At 40.2% G+C, this 20,356-nt stretch overlaps 2 protein-coding genes across 4 annotated transcripts in view; one reads left to right on the top strand and one right to left on the bottom strand.

Moving 5' to 3' along the window:
- Nucleotides 1-20,356, bottom strand: part of LOC120794859 (galanin receptor 2a) — a 137,783-nt gene that overhangs the window by 65,598 nt on the left and 51,829 nt on the right. The gene's annotated exons all lie outside the window — the stretch shown is intronic.
- Nucleotides 17,590-18,843, top strand: kcnj16 (potassium inwardly rectifying channel subfamily J member 16). Its single transcript, XM_040136248.1, has one exon. It carries the CDS (start codon nucleotides 17,590-17,592, stop codon nucleotides 18,841-18,843), a length of 1,254 nt encoding a protein of 417 aa, XP_039992182.1.

The following is a 20,356-nucleotide window of genomic DNA, read 5'->3' as shown; positions in this document are numbered from 1 at the left end:
AGATTTTAATCTTTTATGAGTCTGTTTGATCAAATGAATGACTAAAAGCAGTAATACCTGTCTTTTGAGGCTTAGACTGCATATTCTGTGGTGTGATGGGCCCATTAGTACTTTTCTAGGGGGTCACTGCTCTATCCAAGGGGGACATAAACAATACTGTTGAACTGTAGCCCGCTACAAAATAATATTAAAATGACACAAGACTTGACATGTTGTAATTTAATCTACAATAACTTTTTGGGTGGTTATCAATTCATATGGGTGAAAAAAAAAAAAAGGCAATCGAGAAGGTACACCTTCTTCGTGGGGGTTCACTAGCTGTATTATTGACAAATGCAAAGAACCTCAAAGTTTATCTGTATCTAGAAAACCCTGAAAAATATCGATTTACCGTTCACATTTAGTAGTAACAGCCAGATTACTGTGATACTTGCTTAATCAATTCATTCAAATTACATTCAAAAGCTACTTACTTCTGTGCAGTTATAGCAATAATGAAACCGTAAGTCACGTCTAAGCTATCTATTAGAAGAGCTGAAAGAGGAAGGGATCATTGTTTATTTGCTGTGTTGTACCATTCCCTTATATTTTACTTCCTCTGTCTAAGTATAAAACCGCTGCCCACCAGCAGTTTCATTCTGCAGTTGAGCCAGAAGATTGCTAACAACACTGATCCTGCCCTTTATTTTAAGAGAGAAAACTGAGCACAGGGAGGACGCAGTGACTGTGCATTTTATGTTATAAGGGGGATGTTGTTGCAATTATGTACTCTGGCTTATGGTTACAACAATTTTTTTTCTTTTCATTTTCAATCAATCAAATCAATCAATCAATCTGCCAGTGGTTTTCACAATGAAATCGATTAGTTGATCGGTTTATCGAATGTCAGAAAATGACAAAAAAAATGCACTCCATCGGTCCACAGTCTATCACAGTTTCCTGGACCCCAAGGTGAAGTCCTCAAATGTCTTTTTTTTGCTTGATTAACAGTCGAAAACCAAAAATTATTCAGTTTGCAAGAGAATAACGGGCAATCCTTACATTTGAGGAATGGGAACAAGCTTATTGTAATTGTTGTTTTTTCTGTTTTGTTTTTCCTTAGACGATTGAAGGGTCTACGAACAGAGGGTGTCATAGGCCATACAGATTGTAAAGTGCCTTGAGGCAAATTTGTGATCTGTGATATTGGGCTATATAAATAAAATTTGACTCGACTTGGCATTTTAGCTTTGTAAATGAATCCAACAACAACTCAATTATCAAAATGGTTGCCGATTAATTTTCTGTCAATCAACTAAGCCACTAATCATTTCGGCTCTACTTTGGTTCAAACCCTGTGATTATCATGACATGGTTTCTTTTGTTTTTTTTTGTGTTTTTGTTTTTGTTTTTTTTAAAAATGAAGAAATATCGAAAATAATATAAATCAGAGAGACAAGAAGGAGCTGCAAAGCAGTGAGAGAAGAATAACAAGTAAAGATGGAAACATGCAAAGTTCGCCAAATGGTCCTGTGTGGTTGAGAGCCAGTATAAAGTAGCTGTTTCCCTGGTGATGCTGGGCTAGATTAGCGTCACAGCCTCATGAGCCATGACATAAGAATGCTTATGAATCTCACACATAGCAGTTGCTTCTGAATGAAACAGGAGAGAGAGTGAAATTACTGGAACCTCACGGATCCACGGCCAGTGCAGTGAGCCCGAAATTCCCTCCTGATCGATTTAGCGCCGTTTTGCTCTGTACAAGAGTGTGTGTGTGTGTGCGCGTGTGTGTGCTGGTTTGAGATTTGAACAACAGCATTTCGAAATTTCAGCTGTTTCCCATTCAGTAACAAGGGCTAACCTAAATTCTTCTGTAACCTACAGAAGGTCTGAACACACATGAATATAAAGAGATGAGCAAATTCTCTGCTTCCTAGACAAATGGTGAGGGGGACAAAGGGAACAAAGACAAGGCAGGGTGTCAGTTATACTCCAAAAGGGGAACATAGTTTTCCGGTGATTCACCAGACTCGTAGATTTGTGATATGCCAGTTTCCTTTGGCAAATCTGGCTCTTGACTTTTTGGGGGTTGCTTTCACAAATTTGGACGTTATCCCGGACGATTGACTTGTTCGACATCTTGCTAGCGTAGTCGGAACCTGTGAGCCTATCATGTGGTCGCATGTCACTGCCCTAATGTCAGTGCCAACGTTGGATGAGAGCTGCGACGCACAGAACTACTACTAGGATTAAATGTCCTCGTCTGAGAATATCTAATAATCAGTAATATTGATGCATAATGAAAAATGTTGGATTACCATTTCTTATTTCATGGGCTATTTGGGATTTTTGCAGTAATGCATATACAATCGTAATAATTATAATCAAACTGGAGCATTTGAATACTGATTTGGACGTCGATTGCCATTCGGGTAAGCCCTAGTAGTGGTCGAACGATGTGGATTCTTCAGTAGCCAAAGCCGATTCTGATATTTAGAGAGCAGGGCGATAAATCGGTCGGTTGATTAAATCGGGCCGTCCATCGTTAAGCCCGAGTGACAACAGGTCATTTCAAAAACGTTAATTAAAATAGCAGTGTGTGTGAACCGCAGAGGCCCCGGGCCGTCACTGTGACAAACCACTCTGTAGAACAGTCACATGACAGGAGTATGAGCGCCTGTGTTTATGCGACAAGCCATTCCTCACATTAATGATGGAATATATATTACATAGACACGTCACACACACCCACCCAGGGGAGTGGTCTGGACGGACGTGCGAGTGTGTGTGATGTCTGTCCAGTATGAGTGTTTTTCTGTTTTTGTGTCTGTGATAGGGAGAGAGCCACAGGAGAGAGTGAGAGAAGCAAAACACCAAATTGAGTCTCACCGGGCGGCTTTAAAAAAAAAACAAAAACAAAAAAAAACTATTTGTACTCAGTGTTCACGATATAGTCATTTACTACATTCCACGATATACATCAAGTATGTTCAACATATCGCCCCCCACTAAAGAAATGGAAAGACACTGGATCCTGTGCTCATTATCCTATTTAGGCATAAGTAGACAAGTATTAGCAGCACAATACACTGTTGACTGATGACTGGTGTTCACTGCATCAGCAGTGCTTCGTCTTTTTCCAGAGAAATTTAAAAAAATTCGAAAAACACATTGCCTTGTACTCCATACGCCGCAGCACAAGCCAGCACCATGATCGCTCCACTTAAAAAAAAAAAAAAAAAAACCCACACACATTACTCTGCATAGCAATAAATTCAAAACAGGCTAAAACAAGCTGTTAAGTTGGATTACATATCCTCCATTCAAATCATGTATTAGTAAAATTGACTCAAGTATCCAAAAGTGAAGCTAGAGCTTAGCTTTGTTGGATAAATTTTAGTTGTACGTTTTATTCTGTAATGTAACCAGCTTTAACCAGGATTAGCCAGCTTTGGTTAACTTAATGTTTCGGATAAATCAAATATTTAAATGCTGATTTATAAGCCAAAGTTAAAATACTCAATTTGAAAGGACCGGTCCCTTCTAGAGTCTTGTAAAAGAGAAAATCCCCAAAATGGAAGATAAAGACATAATAAAACCCCCTTTTTTTTAAATCGCGTCAGGTCAAAAAAGGTTTTTATTTTGGGATCCCCTCATGGCCCAGTGCATTGGTAGACAAATACCGGCTTGTGGGCCAAATCTGGCCCTCCAACAAAAATATCTGGTCTAGTGAAAGCTGAAGTCTTATAATTTACATCGAAAACGTTCCTCGATTCTTCAGAAGGTTGCTGTGGGTAACAACGTACGGTAAAGACTCACGTGTAAGCCACGAAATGTGACCTAAATATGATGAAATATGACTTAATAATAGGCAATGCCCCAACACGAAGAGAGGCTTTTTGAACAGCGCCTGGTGCTGCCTTGAAGTCTAATAAACCAAATAATATAATCTGGCCTATTGACCAGAGCAGATCTACAGTTTCATTCAACCACAAATGAAGAAATACTTTTCATTGTGTGTGTGAAATGACATCGCCAATCTCACAGTAAAACACAGAACATACTGTACATTCTTGAGTTAATACACGAGTTACTGGAACTCTAAGCAAGAACTCACTAATGGGAATTATGACATCTGCCCTCGGATACACTAGAAATTCTGTCTAATCAATCAATTTTATCCTTAAATGAGTTCAAAGAAATAAACATACAAAATATAGTGAAAACATACAGGCCTGTGTTTTCACAGAACAGTGGCCCCTGGTTGATCCTAATTGCTGGCCCTTGGCCGAGGGCTTTCAACGGTGACTTTGTAATCACAATATCGCCTCGTTTCATGTGAGTCTCTGCTGTCAGTTCTCCAGTAAAAGGCATAAATCAGCTACTATCAGATGCTTCTCTGCTGCTTAAGAAAATTCTCAGAGTTCCTTCGCAAATGTTTTAGTTATTTCCCACCTTTGTGCTGAGCACAGAGAGGGGAGTGGAGGGGAGTGGCTGCATCCTGTGCTGAAGCGCAACGAACATGAAAGGCAGGTCGGTCTATACAAGGTGAAACCAGAGGCAGGATGTACAGTACAGTGTTCCCTGCTCTGTTAAGAGTCATTATCAGGCAGCTGAACTGCAGTGAACCAAACCTCAGCAGCTGTTAAACATCCGACAAGCTTCCAACTGCAAAGCTGTTTGTTTGCTTGTTCTGCCTTTTAGGAGAAGATACACCCTGAATCACTTCATGCCAACCACACAAACTCAGCAATGCAAGCATTCACACAACATGCATGCAATCGCTCACACACATACAGTATACACACACGCTGCGCAGATGGTCAGGAGATAGACACATGCAAAAACAAACATGCTCACGCACACACAGGAAACAAATGTGGGGTTGGGATGTGGCCGGATTTACCGCAAGGACTTCCTGAGTGGACACCCAGGGTCGCAGCATGGATAAGGTCCCCAGCATATAAAGAAGAAGGAGGAGGAAAAAAAGCCAGAAAAGATGATGAGAAATTGTAGCTGCTAACAGGTGTGGGTACAAATGGCAGTTCAGCAGCACAGAACAACCCACCAATGTGCCTTTTGGTTGCATATTACACACATTTTTCAAAAAAGAAAAGAAATTGAGCTATGATCATTTAATGGGATACAAAGAGCAGGTGTTTAACTAGCACGTTTTAACCCGTCTGTTTTTCTCCGTAAGCCAGTTATATACTGTACAGGTCTATGGTACATACTGTATAATTGGATATTTATAGAGTGTAAAAAAGAAAAATAAATGTAAACAAACTGTGGAGAAAATCTGCTGAGCAGGGCAGACAACCTGGGGTCTTTGGGTTCAGTCAAACCAACGATCAGAACCGAAGATTTTGGACGGAAATCGATTAATTTGAATGGACGTACAACGACCAGCAGACTCGCTTGCAGCGATAACTACATGTGTGTGCAGTTTCGTGCTGAATTCAGCTCGGTGGACTTGGACTTGTATTCATGCCAAGCTTCCACCAGCACCTGTTTCGCACGGATGCATGCGTGATTTCCGCTGTACCATTTTCTGGTGAGACTGGGCATTTGCGCTTAGACCAACAGCAGCAGTGCATCAACATACACGGACCCCACATTCATTTCAATGAGATCGACGTTTGACGTGCAGATGGAGAGGCTTTGGTGGGAACGTCCGGCAAAAGAGGTGAACCCGGCTCAGCAATTGGCGCAGCATAACCCCATAGGTTATTCAAATACATCTAAGTAGAACACCTTTCAGTGTGAATCCATTGTTGACATAACTCATAAAGACAAAAGACAAAATCATTTCTGGCACTTCCAGCTTTCGAGTAGCAAAATATTGCCTCAAAGGAGTCTAAACCACTGTGCATGGCATCATGGCATCTGATAAGCCTTAAAAGTGGATTTCCTGGTTTTTCGGGGGTTTCCCTGGATCTTCTCGCTTGTACATGTAGCAACGTGCCCACATTAAAGTTGTCCCTTCTGTTGTTTTTTTTGTGTTTTTTTGTTTGTTTGTTTTTTTAAAAACAGTGTGCTGTTTTCGGTATGGCATAATAAAACGAAGTAACAATGGTCATAATGCCATTACTTTAAATACACATTTCAGAGCAGATATTTAAGTCACAAACAAAACAAACGTAATGCGAAACTGACTCCCTAAAATCTTTTAACTTATACAGTTTAACACCACGTAAATGTTCTACATTGAAAGTACATAAATATTTTTTTCTTCAAGACAGCTGTGCCTCACTAGAAAAATAAAGAGTCACTCAAAATGATCGCTACCTCAGTTCACCTTTTCCATGATGCAACTTGTCTGTCTGTTAAAAGCCTGTACAAGCGAAAATCCTGGCTGATCTTTTGTTATTTAAAAATGTCTTCCTTTTTTCTTGAAATTTTGGAAGAAGCTCTGCTTAAAAAGCGGCCAGTGTCTGCATTTCACACCCTGAAATCTTTCTGGCCTCTTTAATTTTGTGCCTTGGCTTTGTGTTCGAACGTTTGATCAGAGCTCTGTGTACAACATTGTGCTCATGTATTTTTGTGGATCATTTTTATTGGGAACAAATTATTTCTTTTTCCTGGAAATGAGGTGATTTGTTATGGGTTCGCTTTTTGCTGAGACCCCCATTAACCCACCAACTGTGGGTAACATTTGCATGCACACAGACACACATGGACACATGGACACACATACACTCACTAAAATTTGTTCACTTTTAAAAAATGCAGGAAGGTTCATAAACATAAAACCTGGCGTTCTTTCACAGACATACTCTTAGACACCCAGAGGAATTTACTGTGAGGACGCCCAACTGTGCTCCAACTAGAAAAATAAAACCATTTTAATCATTTCATACGCTTAGCTCTTAGTCTGCAGATTCTACAAAAGGTGTCAGATATAGCTTGCATTACTTTGTTTGCCTGCGGCAGAGGCCAGTGGGCAGTTACTGCTGTGACCGGCAAAGCAATGGAAGGAGAAGCTTCAGGACTCAGTGTCCGACAAAGTCTCAAACGCTCAAACACAACTGGTGGTCAAAGCTGTTTGAGTATGTGACTGGTTTTTCAGCCACACTGGCACCGTGGCTATAAGACACTGTTTTTGGTGAATGCTCAGTCCATCACTTTGGTGTAGAGTGATATTTAGCCAACTATAGATATGAAATTTGGTACAGAGATTAGCGGTGCCCAGAGGTTAAGCCTTCATTACTCCGGTGATGACATCCAAATTCATCATGTGTTACTGACAGGTCAAAATGTCCACTTTACAGGCATGTTACAGCATGTTAGTGTGCCAATGTTAGCAAAGTTTAAAGTGCAGCTGAGCCGAAATACAACGTATGTCAAGCCAAAAACTGAGCGGTATGCACCTAAAAATAGCTTGTAAATGTTTGGAGTTATCTGTTGCATAGTTAGTCATTTTCAATAAATGACAAACTCTCCAGGGTCCCAGGTACAGCCCAAAGGCAGCTGTAGCTAATGATGATGAGAAAAGCACGTACAGCGTAGACTAATGAAAGCTGAGCTAAGTCAGACGGTAATATAAAGTCACAACATGGCCTTCTATCTGCCATAAACCTGAGGCCAGACTTTACATTTTAGACCCACCAGCGGCAAGGATCTAAGACTAGATAAGTTGTCCGTCTGTTTTTAGCCACACTGGCAGCGTTGTACTACAAATGGTGATGTTGGCATGTCAGTTTTTGATCCACCACTTTGGTGAAGACTTAAATATCTCGGCAGCTATTAAATGGGTTGCCATTGAATTTTGTACACACATAAAACGGTCCCCAGACGATGAATCTGTCTTGTTTCCTTTATCCATGAGAATTTGCCTTTTTAAACTTTACTTTTCATCTGAGTGCAGGATCTTGCTACAACACCGACATTACATTCTTCCTCTATTGAAACCAAGCTGCATTTTCATTTCAGACAATACCAAGCTGCACAATACCTCATGTTTTCTGTGAATGCATACCCATCTCCAGCTTTTAACGATCCTTTCACCAACTCGAATGACAGCTAGAGTCAAGGCACATAATACCTTTACACAACACTGGTCGTTGGCCATTTGCTCCGTCTTCTTCACAATATTCATACAATAAACATTAACACCACCAGGATGGAAAAGTCACGTTGACCTGAGAGCAGTCTCCCGTTTCCATCGTCCCAGATCTGTATGTAGGCGCATAAGAAAGGCAGCCTGTGTTATCACAATATGTAGGACCTGTGAAACCCTCACTCCATACCAAGCACATGCTGACAGTCAATAGATTTCCACGTTTGAAACCTGAGTTGAGCTCTTTGCTCCGTACAATGAATAGAGTTCGGTTGCAAAGCAGTTATTAAGTGAGAGAAGCAGAGACATTTGAGTTAAGCTCTCTAAGGAGTTTCATGCTGGGAATGAGGGATTTTCAGTCAAGTCTTACAAAAAGAGAGGCACAATGGAGGTAGATTGTTCACCAATCTGTAATTTGCTGTTGTGAATAACGTGTATAAGATGAAGCTGTATGGAGGAGATCACGTTTTTATACTGCAACAAATATCTTCAAATTGTGTTTTGTCCATGCAACAATCCAAAACCTAAAGATATTCAGTTTAGAAACATAGAAAACCGGCAAATCTTCACAATTTAGGAGCTAGAAGTAGATCATTTATGGCAATTTGGCAATTCATTGATAACCAAACTTGTCTAGAATATTTTTCTGTCCATTGACTAATTGTCTTAGCATTATTTAATGTGGATTGATGTGTCTGGCTGATACTGACTTCATTAAATAGTTTGGGTATCAACACTGATACATTCCAGTGTATCACATCTGTGCATCAGTACCTGTTTTTAAAGAGCCAGTTCAGCCAATTTACAAAGACTCTAGAGAGTCTTGGTTTTGAGATATCAGTGTGATAATTCTGCCTCCATCCCGATACAGCGAAGGTGAACTGGATTTCATTTGTGGAGCTCACTGCATTAAAATAACATTACATTTAGAAAATTCAACAGCAGATTGTCTCTCCAGAGACAATGTCCCTTTAACTCTGGTTAATCCAAAGACCTCACTTTGAACAGTTTCATAGGGACCATTTCTTCTTTAGAAAGTAGTTCCAATGAAAAAATTTTCTTTTACATTTAAAAAATTTTAATTAATAAAATAAATAAATAAATAAATAATAAAAATCAACAAACCTGCAGATACCCGCATCTTTTTCCTCTGGACAACATCCAGAGAAAAAGGTCAGTGTCTACTTGGGAGGTGCCCCGAGTCGATTCTTAGGCTTGGCATATTTTAATGGATTGGTATCGGCTAAAATAAACCCGATCCTCCCTTTACTGAACTCGACTGTATTTTGTCCCCCTCAGCCTGCTTGTGTTGAAGTCTGCAGTGCTTCAGTGCAGCTCTTCACCCCATATGCAGTGAAAACTAGTGTGTGAACCAGTGGGAGTGTGACTTCTGACATCCCGACATACAAACTTTAACTGGAGTCTTAACAGGTGAAATGATCTATCTGTGCCTGTCACATCAACTTCAGGAATGCTGAAACAAAGGTGTCGGATCACACAGCACTCAGTGCAATCGTGCCTCAAAGCCCAATAAACACCTGCATGTACTGTATGCATACCCACAACACACACACTCATGCGTGCTCACATTTACCCGCACACACATTCAGAAATACAAATGCTCACCTGTCTGTGTGACGCCATGTGATGCTGAAGGGAGGTGTTAATCTTTAGTTTTTGCAGTGACAAGTGGGCTGGCTCTTTCCAGCAGGTGAATGTTACTATACAGCATTTTGGAGAGCCTTTCAACCCAGGTACAGACATTCCAGCAACAGCTTCAGCATTCATTTTTTATTTTTTTATTTTTTTTATCATTATTTTTTTTTTTTTTTTTACAAAAAAGGTAAGAACTGATGCCTTTGAAATTTCTTTTCTTGAAATTAGCAATGTCACATTGAATCCAATGTAGAATCTGGAGATGACCTAAAAAACGGGATACAAAATCTGAATATATAGAGTTGGTTTTCTGCACGTTTATGTTTTGAGTTGCATGAGACATTTCTTGGTCTTATACAAGCATTTAGTTTATTTTTCACTCAGGATAACTGCTCTGGAAAAAAACTGCATGTTCTTTTAAAAAATTTTAAGTACTGCCTCGGTTAATGAATAATAAGCGTCCTCTGCCACTTAACCATATATTCCTTTATAAAATTAGACATTGCTGGTAGTTTGAAGGTGTTACACTGAGCTGAAAAAAATTCAGAGGCAACAGGTAAATAAAGGTGGCGAACAGCAGAACAATCAGTAATCTGATCTACGGTATTAAGAGCACTAATACAATGCCTGAATGGTCAAAAAACAAAACAAAACAAGATGTGGTCAAGGTGATATGTAATGTCTATGATCATATTTCACAGTGAAATCTCAACAAAGTCAGTCATGCAAAACGAAAGCATAATATTGCATGCACTGGACACAATGTATAGGCAGATTAGTTCTTAAAAAAATACTCTGAATTATTCATATGTTTAATATAATTTGATTTGAAAGAAAAAGTGTTGTACAAAGCAAAACAAGATGTGAATGTGTGAGGTGGCATTGCTGCTGACACAACAAGATGGACTCTGTTTCATAAATATAAATGCAGTGATCTTTTAAACAATGAATCATACAAGACTGGAGATTCTGAAGGTCATGTTGGTCGTCAAGAAAAACCATACAGTAGAGGCCACAAAGGAAAATCCAAAACTGACTGCTGATGTTAAACAGTTACAGACCAACCAATGACTCATTTAGATTCAGTGTCACAAGTCTAAAATCAAACATAAGCCCTGAACAGAGAGAGAGGAACAGATACTGAATCCATAGCAGAAATCCAAGACAAAGAGGTTCAATCCAACGTCTGGTTTCAAGCGCTTCCTCTGTAAAGAGCAATGTTAAGCTATTTCTAATGAAGCAAAACAAAACCAAACATGTGCTCTAGTTCACTTAGTACTTTGAAGTTTGGATAAACCATTAACCTCCAGGAACAGACTGCTAAAATACAAGACACAATCTCCTGACTTGATACTTTAAGTCTCTTTGGTCTTTAAACTGCACTTTAAGAACTCAGCCCGCTGGGCATTTGGGGAACGTCCAGCGCAGATCAGTGTCAACAGATCTGACACTTGTTTCTAGGTTCATTTGACAAGTGAGTGTGAGGCTGAGTGACTTGTTAAGATGATAATGTTTTGCAGGATTGAGGTTTTGAAGGTCATTAGAGGTGGCATAAAGCCTTGGGGGCAGAGCTAGCCACCCATGTTCATGGTTCTGTTCCAGTGAACCACAGATGGGTGGCACAATGTAATTTGCTGTAAGTGAGCATGTAATGGAGTTGTAAGTGCCCCGAGCAGGAGAGGAAACAAGCCAATTGCTCAAGTTGTTTCCAGAGTTCATCCCTCGATTCCCATTGTCAGCAGTGGATGACAGACCTTTAGTCTAACTTTAGAATACAAAAGGACACTGTTAATGTTATTGTTAAAACAAAATGATACAAACCTCAAAAATATAAAGTATCACGGCTTTGTTTATAGAGAGTGCAGTGGAAATTTTATACCAAAGGTCAGTATGTGTTTTGGTTGTATTTGGTTTGGTTGGTCTGTGTGATGTCTTGTTTTGTACACAGAGCTGCTTGTTTCAGGTTCCACAATTGAGCAGAGCGAATGTGGAGAAAACAGCTCAACCTAGTGGGTCAGCACAACACAGGGAACTGTCAGGGATAAGTGAAATGTTTTCCTGTAGATAAAACCAAATGAAAAAGTAAGAATGCAGATTTAATTAGTAGCACTTTTTAATGCTCAGGATATTTGCATTAGCATTATGATTGTCCATCATTTCCTGGAAAAAACAAAAAAAGAATATATAATATTCGTATTTACTTAGCTAGACTTTGTTGTCCCCAGGGGGGAATTCTTTTTCATCACAGAGAAGATCAGCATTACACTTAACACACATCATCACACAACAATGACAGGCAGAAATACATGAAGTACAACACAAAAAACAACATGAAAACAAGATGTGTAGTTCTTCAGTAAGTCACCCAGTTTAGGGCTGCTATGGCTGTAGGTACCAGGTTTTTTGCGAAAGCAAGCCCTTCTGCACCTCAGGGACCTGTACCTGCGCCCAGAGGTCAGTACGGTGAAGTGGCTGTTGAGTGGGCCTGATGTCCGGTGCTATCGATTTTGCAAGGCATGTGATGGCCTTACAATCGATCTGTGAGAGGTTGGGTGTGGTGAGAGCTGTTTTGGCAAAGCACGTTAGTTTGGCCCGGTTTGTGACAGAGAGCTAAAGTTGAAGAAAAAGGTGGAGGTGTAGAGCAAGATGGGTTGTACAATTCTTTGATACAACAGCAGGAGAAAATAGGGGGCAACATAGAGTCCTTTGAATTTACGGATGGCTGATAGTCTTCGATGACGCCTTTTTTGAATGTCCTTTGTCTGCTGGTCAAAGCTGACTTTATTGTCCTGAGTGAGTCCAAGATATTTGAAGTTGTCAACCATTTCAAATGCTTTGTTATTGATGAGGATGAGTTGCTGGAGTGACGGGGTACCTATTACTATTTCTTTTGTTTTCCTGACATTGAGATGAAGGCGGTTACGCTCAGGCCACTGGGTCAAGTCTGCAACAGTGTCATAATAATCCAAAAAAGAATGGTTATCTGTGAGAAAAGCAAGAATGGCCGTGTCGTCCAAGTATTTGAGGTAGGTGGTGGAGGGTGGGTGCACCGGTGTTAGTGGTGAGTGCAGGTGATGTTGTTGTGCCTACTTGAGTTCTGTGGGTCAAGATTCTTGGCACCAGGATTATTGTTGCGGTTTTCCAGAGGTTGGTAATTGTGGCAGACCGGCAGGATTTGCAGAAGAGTGAATGAAGAATGGGTTAGAGTTCAATCGGTGCAGGTCTTGAGCACCCTTGATGGGATGCCGTCGGGCCTTGGGGCCTTGCCTGGCTTACACTGGCTAAGCTGGCGGCATACTTCTTCCTCTGTGAAAGGGGCTGTCTCGTTGGTGTCCAGTGGAGGGAGGACTCTCACTTCTTTGATATATTCGTCTCAAATCCTGTGTCGAAGCAAGCGAACAATGAGTTCAGTTTAGTGGTAAAAACTTCTTTGTCAGTTGATGGACTGTTGATGGACTGTGTTTGGGTTCACATCCAGTCAGAGTTTTTACCATCTGGAAAGCTTGTTTAGTGTTCATGTTGCCAAATCCCTGCTCCAGTTTGTCCTTAAATTTCAGTTTTGCTTTAAGTACCTCATTTTTGATGTTGCGGTTCGCCATCCTGAGACCAGCCAAGTCTTTGAGCCTGAAAGCTTTATGCTTCTCTTTCAGGCTCTTTATTTGAGAAGTGATCTAGGGTTTGTAGTTGGAATATTTACCTCCGCTAAGGAGATTATATGATCACCCGTGTCTGTTTGTTGGTTGGTTTGTTTGCTTATTTGTTTATTTGTCAGCAAGAATACACAAAAACTACTAACCTGATTTGCACCGACCTGGTGGAGGGATGGGGCATGGGCCAGGGAAGATCCTTTAAATTAAGGACGGATCTGGCTCATTTACTATGAATTTGAATTTTTCCTCTGAAGAATGGTGTATGTTGTCAGACATTGGCCTTGGTGGAGGTCTGCGCTCTACTGAGCGCATCCTCTAGTTCTTATTTGTTTTGACTGGCATAATGGTATTTATGCAGAAATTGATATAGTCCGTGATAAGAGTGACCCTGTTATTGAAGTCTCCATTGACGATGTCCCACTAAGTGCATGCTAGGGAGCCTTGGAGTTGTGTGATGGCATCCTCCAACCATTATGAGGCTCTGGGGGATTGGGGCTTGTGACGTTTAAGTTCGTATTTGTACAGCGTAAGTAAACAGATGATGTCATGGTCTGCAAGTCTGAGTGGTGGGTAGGAACGGGCATGAAACGTGTCAGTAGTTTTACTGTAGCAGATACAAAGTGTTTTACCGTCTGGTGGGAATGTCCACATACTGTTGAAATGATGACAGAAAATTGTCCAGTCTGCAACTGTAACTGTAATATTACTGTAGTATACAGTATATAAAGTAGACTGCATGTGGTGGAAATTCCTCCTCATTTCCAACAGACATTCAGTTCCCATTAAAAGTCTTTTCATTGCCTGATTCTCCAGATGCTATTATCGTCAAAATCACTCTGACAACAGTTACATCACATTAAAATATATAGAATTAATAGCCGATTAATTGTGCATTTTGAGGTCAAGTTTATTAACTGACTGAACTTGTTAATCCAAGGCATAATACAGGAAGATAAAATTACAGCCCTCTGCACAGTAGGACGACTGTATTAAGAGTAGGTCTATCACAGAATTGTGAGATATACTAAATTTAGCATTTTATTTTAGTATTTTACAAGTATAATATCAGATAAAATTGATATATTTCTATATTCATATTTTATATATAATAGGCCTATTGGCGATCTGTGATTAGTACGGATCCAACCGACAATTCTTTTCATTATCGATTAATCTTTTGACTATTTTCTGGATTAATCGATTGTTTGGCTTATAAAATGTCATAAAACTATGAAAAATGTCACCAAAGTCATTAGGATTCATCCTCTAGGCATATGAATGTTAGTACAAATTTCACAACAAGCCATCCAGTAGTTGTTGAGATATTTCAGTCTGGACCAAAGTGGTGGTCCCACTGACCAACCTACAGTGCCATCCCTTGAGCCACGACGCTAACATTGAAACTAAAAATGACTTAAACATTTGATAAATAATGAAAATAGCTGCCAGCTAATTTTCTGTCATTCGACTTATTGTTGCAGCTCTAGTTCTTAAATAACTGAGATTGAACTTTACACAACCATTTAAAGTAGAGCAGAGAAAAGCGGCAGGAAAAAGCAGCAATGAGTTAAATCACGACGTGAACTTTAAGACACCTGGATATTACTGCTGAGAAATTACAGATGACTGCATGTCTTTGCACTTTCTATTCTAGAAGTAAATGATATGTGCATGGCAGCTGCTGATTTGATTTCAGACTGATAACCTATGAATGCTACAGTAACTCAGTGTCTCTTCGTTTTCCAGTAGGATGCTGCGTTTTTCTCCTTTCATCCATATCAGGGTATTTAGGAAGGGATTATGGGAAGCTAATAGGACGTTATTTCTATGACCTCATGGAGTGAGTTCCACACTCTGGCAGTAGGGACGTTCGCTGTAGCCAGGAGAAAGTGGAGTCTGTGACTGGAGCCCAGTTCACTCAGTCAGATAGCGGTGATTCAAACCCCATTTGTTTTGGGCGTAGAGGATGCTCTCAGTGGTTTGGCTGTGATTGATCCTTCCTCTGCCCGTGATCGCACCATGACACTATTCCAGTTTCCACATTCATTTTTCCCCTGCTAACTTAGACCAGTTCAGTCCTGTGGCGCTTCCTTTATTGGCCCTCTGACAGTTCTTTGACCTCCACCCAGAAAAAGAAGGTCTTGGGCCATTGCTTTGGACAGCAGCAAACCTTTGCATGGAAACATTATTCTAAGTTTACAGAGAGTTTAACGTTACTGGGGCAAAAGACATCCTACTGTGGGCCAACAACACAAAACTGAACAGCTTTTTTTTTGGGCAGAATTAAAGTGCGAAACATCTTCTGGACCTGCACCATCTGATGCATTTAAAATCATTTTAGCTGTTCTAATCACTTAAAGCTTAAGACCTACAGAGATAAAAAGTAGAAAATTGGCTTTTAATGGGCTTATTCCAATACATCCCCTGCCCAGAAAAATATTATTTGTAGGGAGATATTTCTAACACTGCTAGCAGTCTCTAGAGTACAGGTATGTGCACCATCTTAGTTGTTATTGGTTTATTGTACAAGAAGAAAAAAAAAAGAAAATCAGTGGTATAAAGTGGCACATCAGCAGCAGAACAAAAAGTAGCAGCCTAAGTGAGGAACATTGCAAAGGGTTTTGTATCTCCAGGCAACTGACCCATTATGATTAAATGTATTGACATAGTACAAAGTGAAAGGAAAAAGAGAATCATACATGGTAAACATTCCCAGACTGCTATCCTAAAAAGTAGACTTCAAGAGCAGTCAAAGCACAGACAAAAAACTAAATGGGAGACAAAGTAGGAAACAAAACATGTTAATGAAATTACGAGTATAACCCATAACGGAAAAAAAAGCAAATAAAAACAACAACATTTTCCCGTATCATTCCTATCTTACAGTTCTTTTTGTCAACAAAGTGCAGTTCGTTGTGTATTTATATTACATGCTAAAGCAGGAAAAGGAGATCAAGAGGCTGGAGATTTCCAGTGATATATTTTTGATAGATGGAAGACTCTACTGTTAATTGTTTCCTCAAATAATAGCGGCTGGAGAAAAAAAAAAAAAAAAGGGAATTGGCAAGACTGGTCTAGATGGATGTCTGTTTTCTGTATCAGAACAACAGGGAAAGCCCTTTGGGAGTCTTCTGGGTGATCTGAGTAGAAGGTGTAGCACCAAAGAATTACGTAATTAAACTGATTTTTGTTCAGTGCAAATATATTTTCATATATAACAGGATTTGAATAAATTCTCCTTTTTTGTTTGGTCATATTTCCTTTTCCAACTGTGGAAACACATACACTTTTTGTCAATCAGTAGTAGAGTCAATAAAGTAGAGCTATAACTCACATACTGCCTGTAGTCAATATATGCATTTTGTTGTGACATAAACTGTCTCTCAGCATATAACAGAACAGCTACAATCTTAGCTTTCAAGTATGTGGAACTAAATAAGGTATGAAATGATTATTTCTACACTTCACCTGTAAATTGGTGCAGAAGCCTAATTAGAGTACCCAAAAAAAATCTGGATTTCCGTGTCAGATTTGTGTTGTAAATGTTGAGTCCTGCATTCTCATGTGGGTCAGAGATCAGACAGCTTTCAGTAGCTGTTTGGTCTCGTTGGCAGAGTCGCCTGTCTGCTCCTGCTGTCATGACCTGCACTACTAATGACCTTCTCTCAGGCAAAGTTTTGGGTCAGTTGAACTACAATAAAACAAACTACAAAGCTCTCAGTCCAAATTTACAAGTGTTGATTTGGGACTCTCATCAGGGGTTGGTTTACACTTAGGTGGCAAGGCAAATGCAGTCAATTGCAATTATTACACAGCAGGATAGACACCAACCCAGATATCTAGGACCTAAGATTGACAACAACATCTGAACATCCAAAACAGTCTCGGCCTAATGCACATAGACAGAATTTTTGATGGTTCCATTGTAGTGGTTTCTATACCTCCATCAAACTTACCAAACCTAAAATTACTGAAATAAAAGTTCCTGCTACTAAACAGAGCAATGTGAGAGTTTACTGAGTAGTTGCTGGTCTGTACTGGTAATTTTGTCATTGCTATTTAAAGCCATTATGTATAGTCATTTTTTGATGACTCAATTCTGCTACAGTCAGATAAAATTCTACACAATGGTTTTAATGTAATGGTTCAAAATCAATGTGTTGATAATGCCTGATATTTATCATAACATTGTGATGAATAAAATGACTAAATATTGTTAAATGTCTTCCCTACAGACTCTGGAAGATGCACAAACATTATAAATCTGTGAACCCCACCGATGACATCAGTGTGAAGGCTGAAAATGGACCTCGACCTAAGAAATATCGCTACGTAACTAAAGAAGGCAACTGTAACGTCGTGTTCCGCCATGTTCCTGAGGAGTGGTTGCTGTTTGTGACCGACATCTTCACCACATTGGTTGAAATAAGATGGAGGGTGATGTTCCTGATCTTTGCCCTCTCTTACATCCTGTCTTGGCTCTTCTTTGGCATCCTCTTCTGGGTCATCGCTCTTGCTCATGGTGACGTGAAAGACGACACAAACGACCCCTGTGTGTACGAGGTGCGCAGTTTCACAGCTGCTTTCCTCTTCTCACTCGAAACTCAAACCACCATCGGCTACGGCTTCAGAGGAATGTCTGAGAACTGCCTGATTGCCATCATCCTCGTCACTATACAAGATGTCATCAGCTGCTTCATCGACACCTTTGTCATCGGCATTGTTGTCGCCAAAATGGCCTCGGCCAGAAAGAGAGCACAAACGGTGGGCTTCAGCAACTGCGCAGTCATCAATCTTCGCAATGGTTACCTGTGTCTTTCCTGGCGAGTCGGCGACTTCCGCAGGCACCACCTGGTGGAGGGGACAGCTTGCGCTCAGATAGTCCGCTCCATAGTGCATGCCACAGGGAAAGTGGATGTGATCTACGAAGACCTTGTCATCCAGCAGAGGGACATCACCCTGGTCACACCCACCACCATCTTCCACAGGATTGAACCCGGCAGCCCGCTGTACAAGATGAATTTGGTAGATCTGCGTAAAGCAGACTTTGAGCTGGTGGTTTCATTTACCTACACGGATGATTCCACAGGTATGCTGCATCAGACCCGCACCTCGTACAGTTCAGCTGAAATCCTCTGGGGTCAGCTCTTCCAAGAGATGATCAGGGTCAGCAGGAGGTACTACAGGGTGGATTACGCCTTGTTCAATCACACTGCTAAGGTGCTGGTGCCTGAGGTCAGCGCTGAGGAGTACGAACATAAGAAACAGCTGCGGCCCTCTCCCAGACATTCCCCACGACATACACCCAGATCTTCCCCAAAGTCCTCTCCAAGGTCACAACGGCAAAATCATCAAGAAAAACTTCTGAAACCTCCAACAGTAACAGTGGAACTTGTGAGTGACAGCCACCCTGAACCGACTGTTTCAACATCTCAGGCAGAGAGTCAACATCAGCACACTCTGACTCTGCCAAATGACCTCACGGGTACAGAGGTATAAAGAGGAGCCATGATAATTGCAGTGGCCATTCCAAAGCACATTGTGCTAATTTTCCGTTTGTTTCAAAGAAACCACTGTTAAAGAGAAATATTGAGGATGCCACTGATTATGACAAGCTGAGGCCAAGCACTCGTCCTCATGTTATGATAAATGCCACAAGTTCTGAGTCTAACATGGCGGACGGTATATAGATATTTAAAAAGGGCAATATGTAAGTTTTTGCTATCGTTACATAGCGAATGTTAGCATTAACAACTGTTTACTAACCAAGAGCTTCAGCCATTGTTGCGTTTACAAGACATGAGGTTATAATACACCCTTTGGGCAGTGCTACTTCTTTAGCCTCATGTTAAGGGCAGACTGGACGCTAGGGTGACTCGCTTTCACAAAGTAGTATTACAAGACCCGATGGTCCTGGGCTAGCTGTTAGCACGGCAACTTCAGTAGAAGAGAAGAAGTTATAGACATAGAAGCAAAACGAGAGTTAACATTGGAATTGCTTTCCACCTCTGGAGATAACCCTTGGCGAGTAAAGGGATGAAGTTTGATGCTGAACTCCCGTAATTTCTTCTAGACTGGTAGGTAAAAAGATGTTAATGCTTACATTGGCTATGTAGTGATAGCAAAAATGTACATATAGCACCTTTAAGCAAGGTACTTGTTGTTCCCCTCTGTCATTGGTTCCCTCCCCAAAATATTACAAGTCGAACAAGGTTTTTCATTGACTTTATTGAAGTGTGTGACAGTTCGAAACAGTTAAGTTAAGGCAGTCCGGTATGTTTAGTCAGTCTTGTTAACAACCGCATCACTAGTTAGCACGTGTTTGTCATCATTTTTTTTTTCTTTGCAAATGCTGGAGAAGGGTAAAAGAGGCCATCTGAGATCATGAATGAAAGATTCGTTAAGGGATTTATTGGCCAGAGAGCTTAATAAATCTGTTATTACCAAGTTGGAACCAGAAGAAGTGGATTATGCTCCAAGAATATTTAGAGAAGTTTTTGAGGACATTTTGATACTTTTTCCCCCCATTTTAAAAATGGAATCCACTGTAATTAGTATGTATTAAAGCTGACCACAGCAGCTGAAACTAACTTTTTACAGCCACCTTTTAAGCCAATAGGGGATGAGTATTTGATACACAGAATATACGCAGATATTAGGTGAGTGTTACTTTTAACTTTTAAAAGCTATAACATAGAATACAAAACCTATAATGTAGAGAGGCTTGTTGTTTGAAATGTAAAATTGTTTAATAAATTAAGTCTTCATAGGCTTATTGCATTCAGACTGAGGTTATTGTAGACTCCGTTGAAGACAACGAATGACAAGAGTCATATTTAAAATGGGTAAACATTTTTGTTTTTATACTTTATAGGGAACTTATGGTGAGACTGTATTTTCAGCTGCTGTTTCCAAGGTCAGGAATGAACTTTTAATCTCAACGTTTAAGACAACATGGATGAAAACTTCTCAAAATGCTCAGGAAAATGGAAATTTGAACATCTACAATTCC

The sequence above is a fragment of the Xiphias gladius genome, chromosome 9, assembly GCF_016859285.1.
Source record: "Xiphias gladius isolate SHS-SW01 ecotype Sanya breed wild chromosome 9, ASM1685928v1, whole genome shotgun sequence".
Taxonomy (NCBI): Eukaryota; Metazoa; Chordata; class Actinopteri; order Istiophoriformes; family Xiphiidae; genus Xiphias; species Xiphias gladius.
The sequence above is the reverse complement of the archived record's forward strand: the minus strand, read 5'-3'. Positions and strand labels throughout refer to the sequence as shown.

Excerpts from the sequence above, each read along its gene's own strand:
- kcnj16 (XM_040136248.1), top strand. The coding sequence starts at position 17,590 with ATGCACAAACATTATAAATCTGTGAACCCCACCGATGACATCAGTGTG.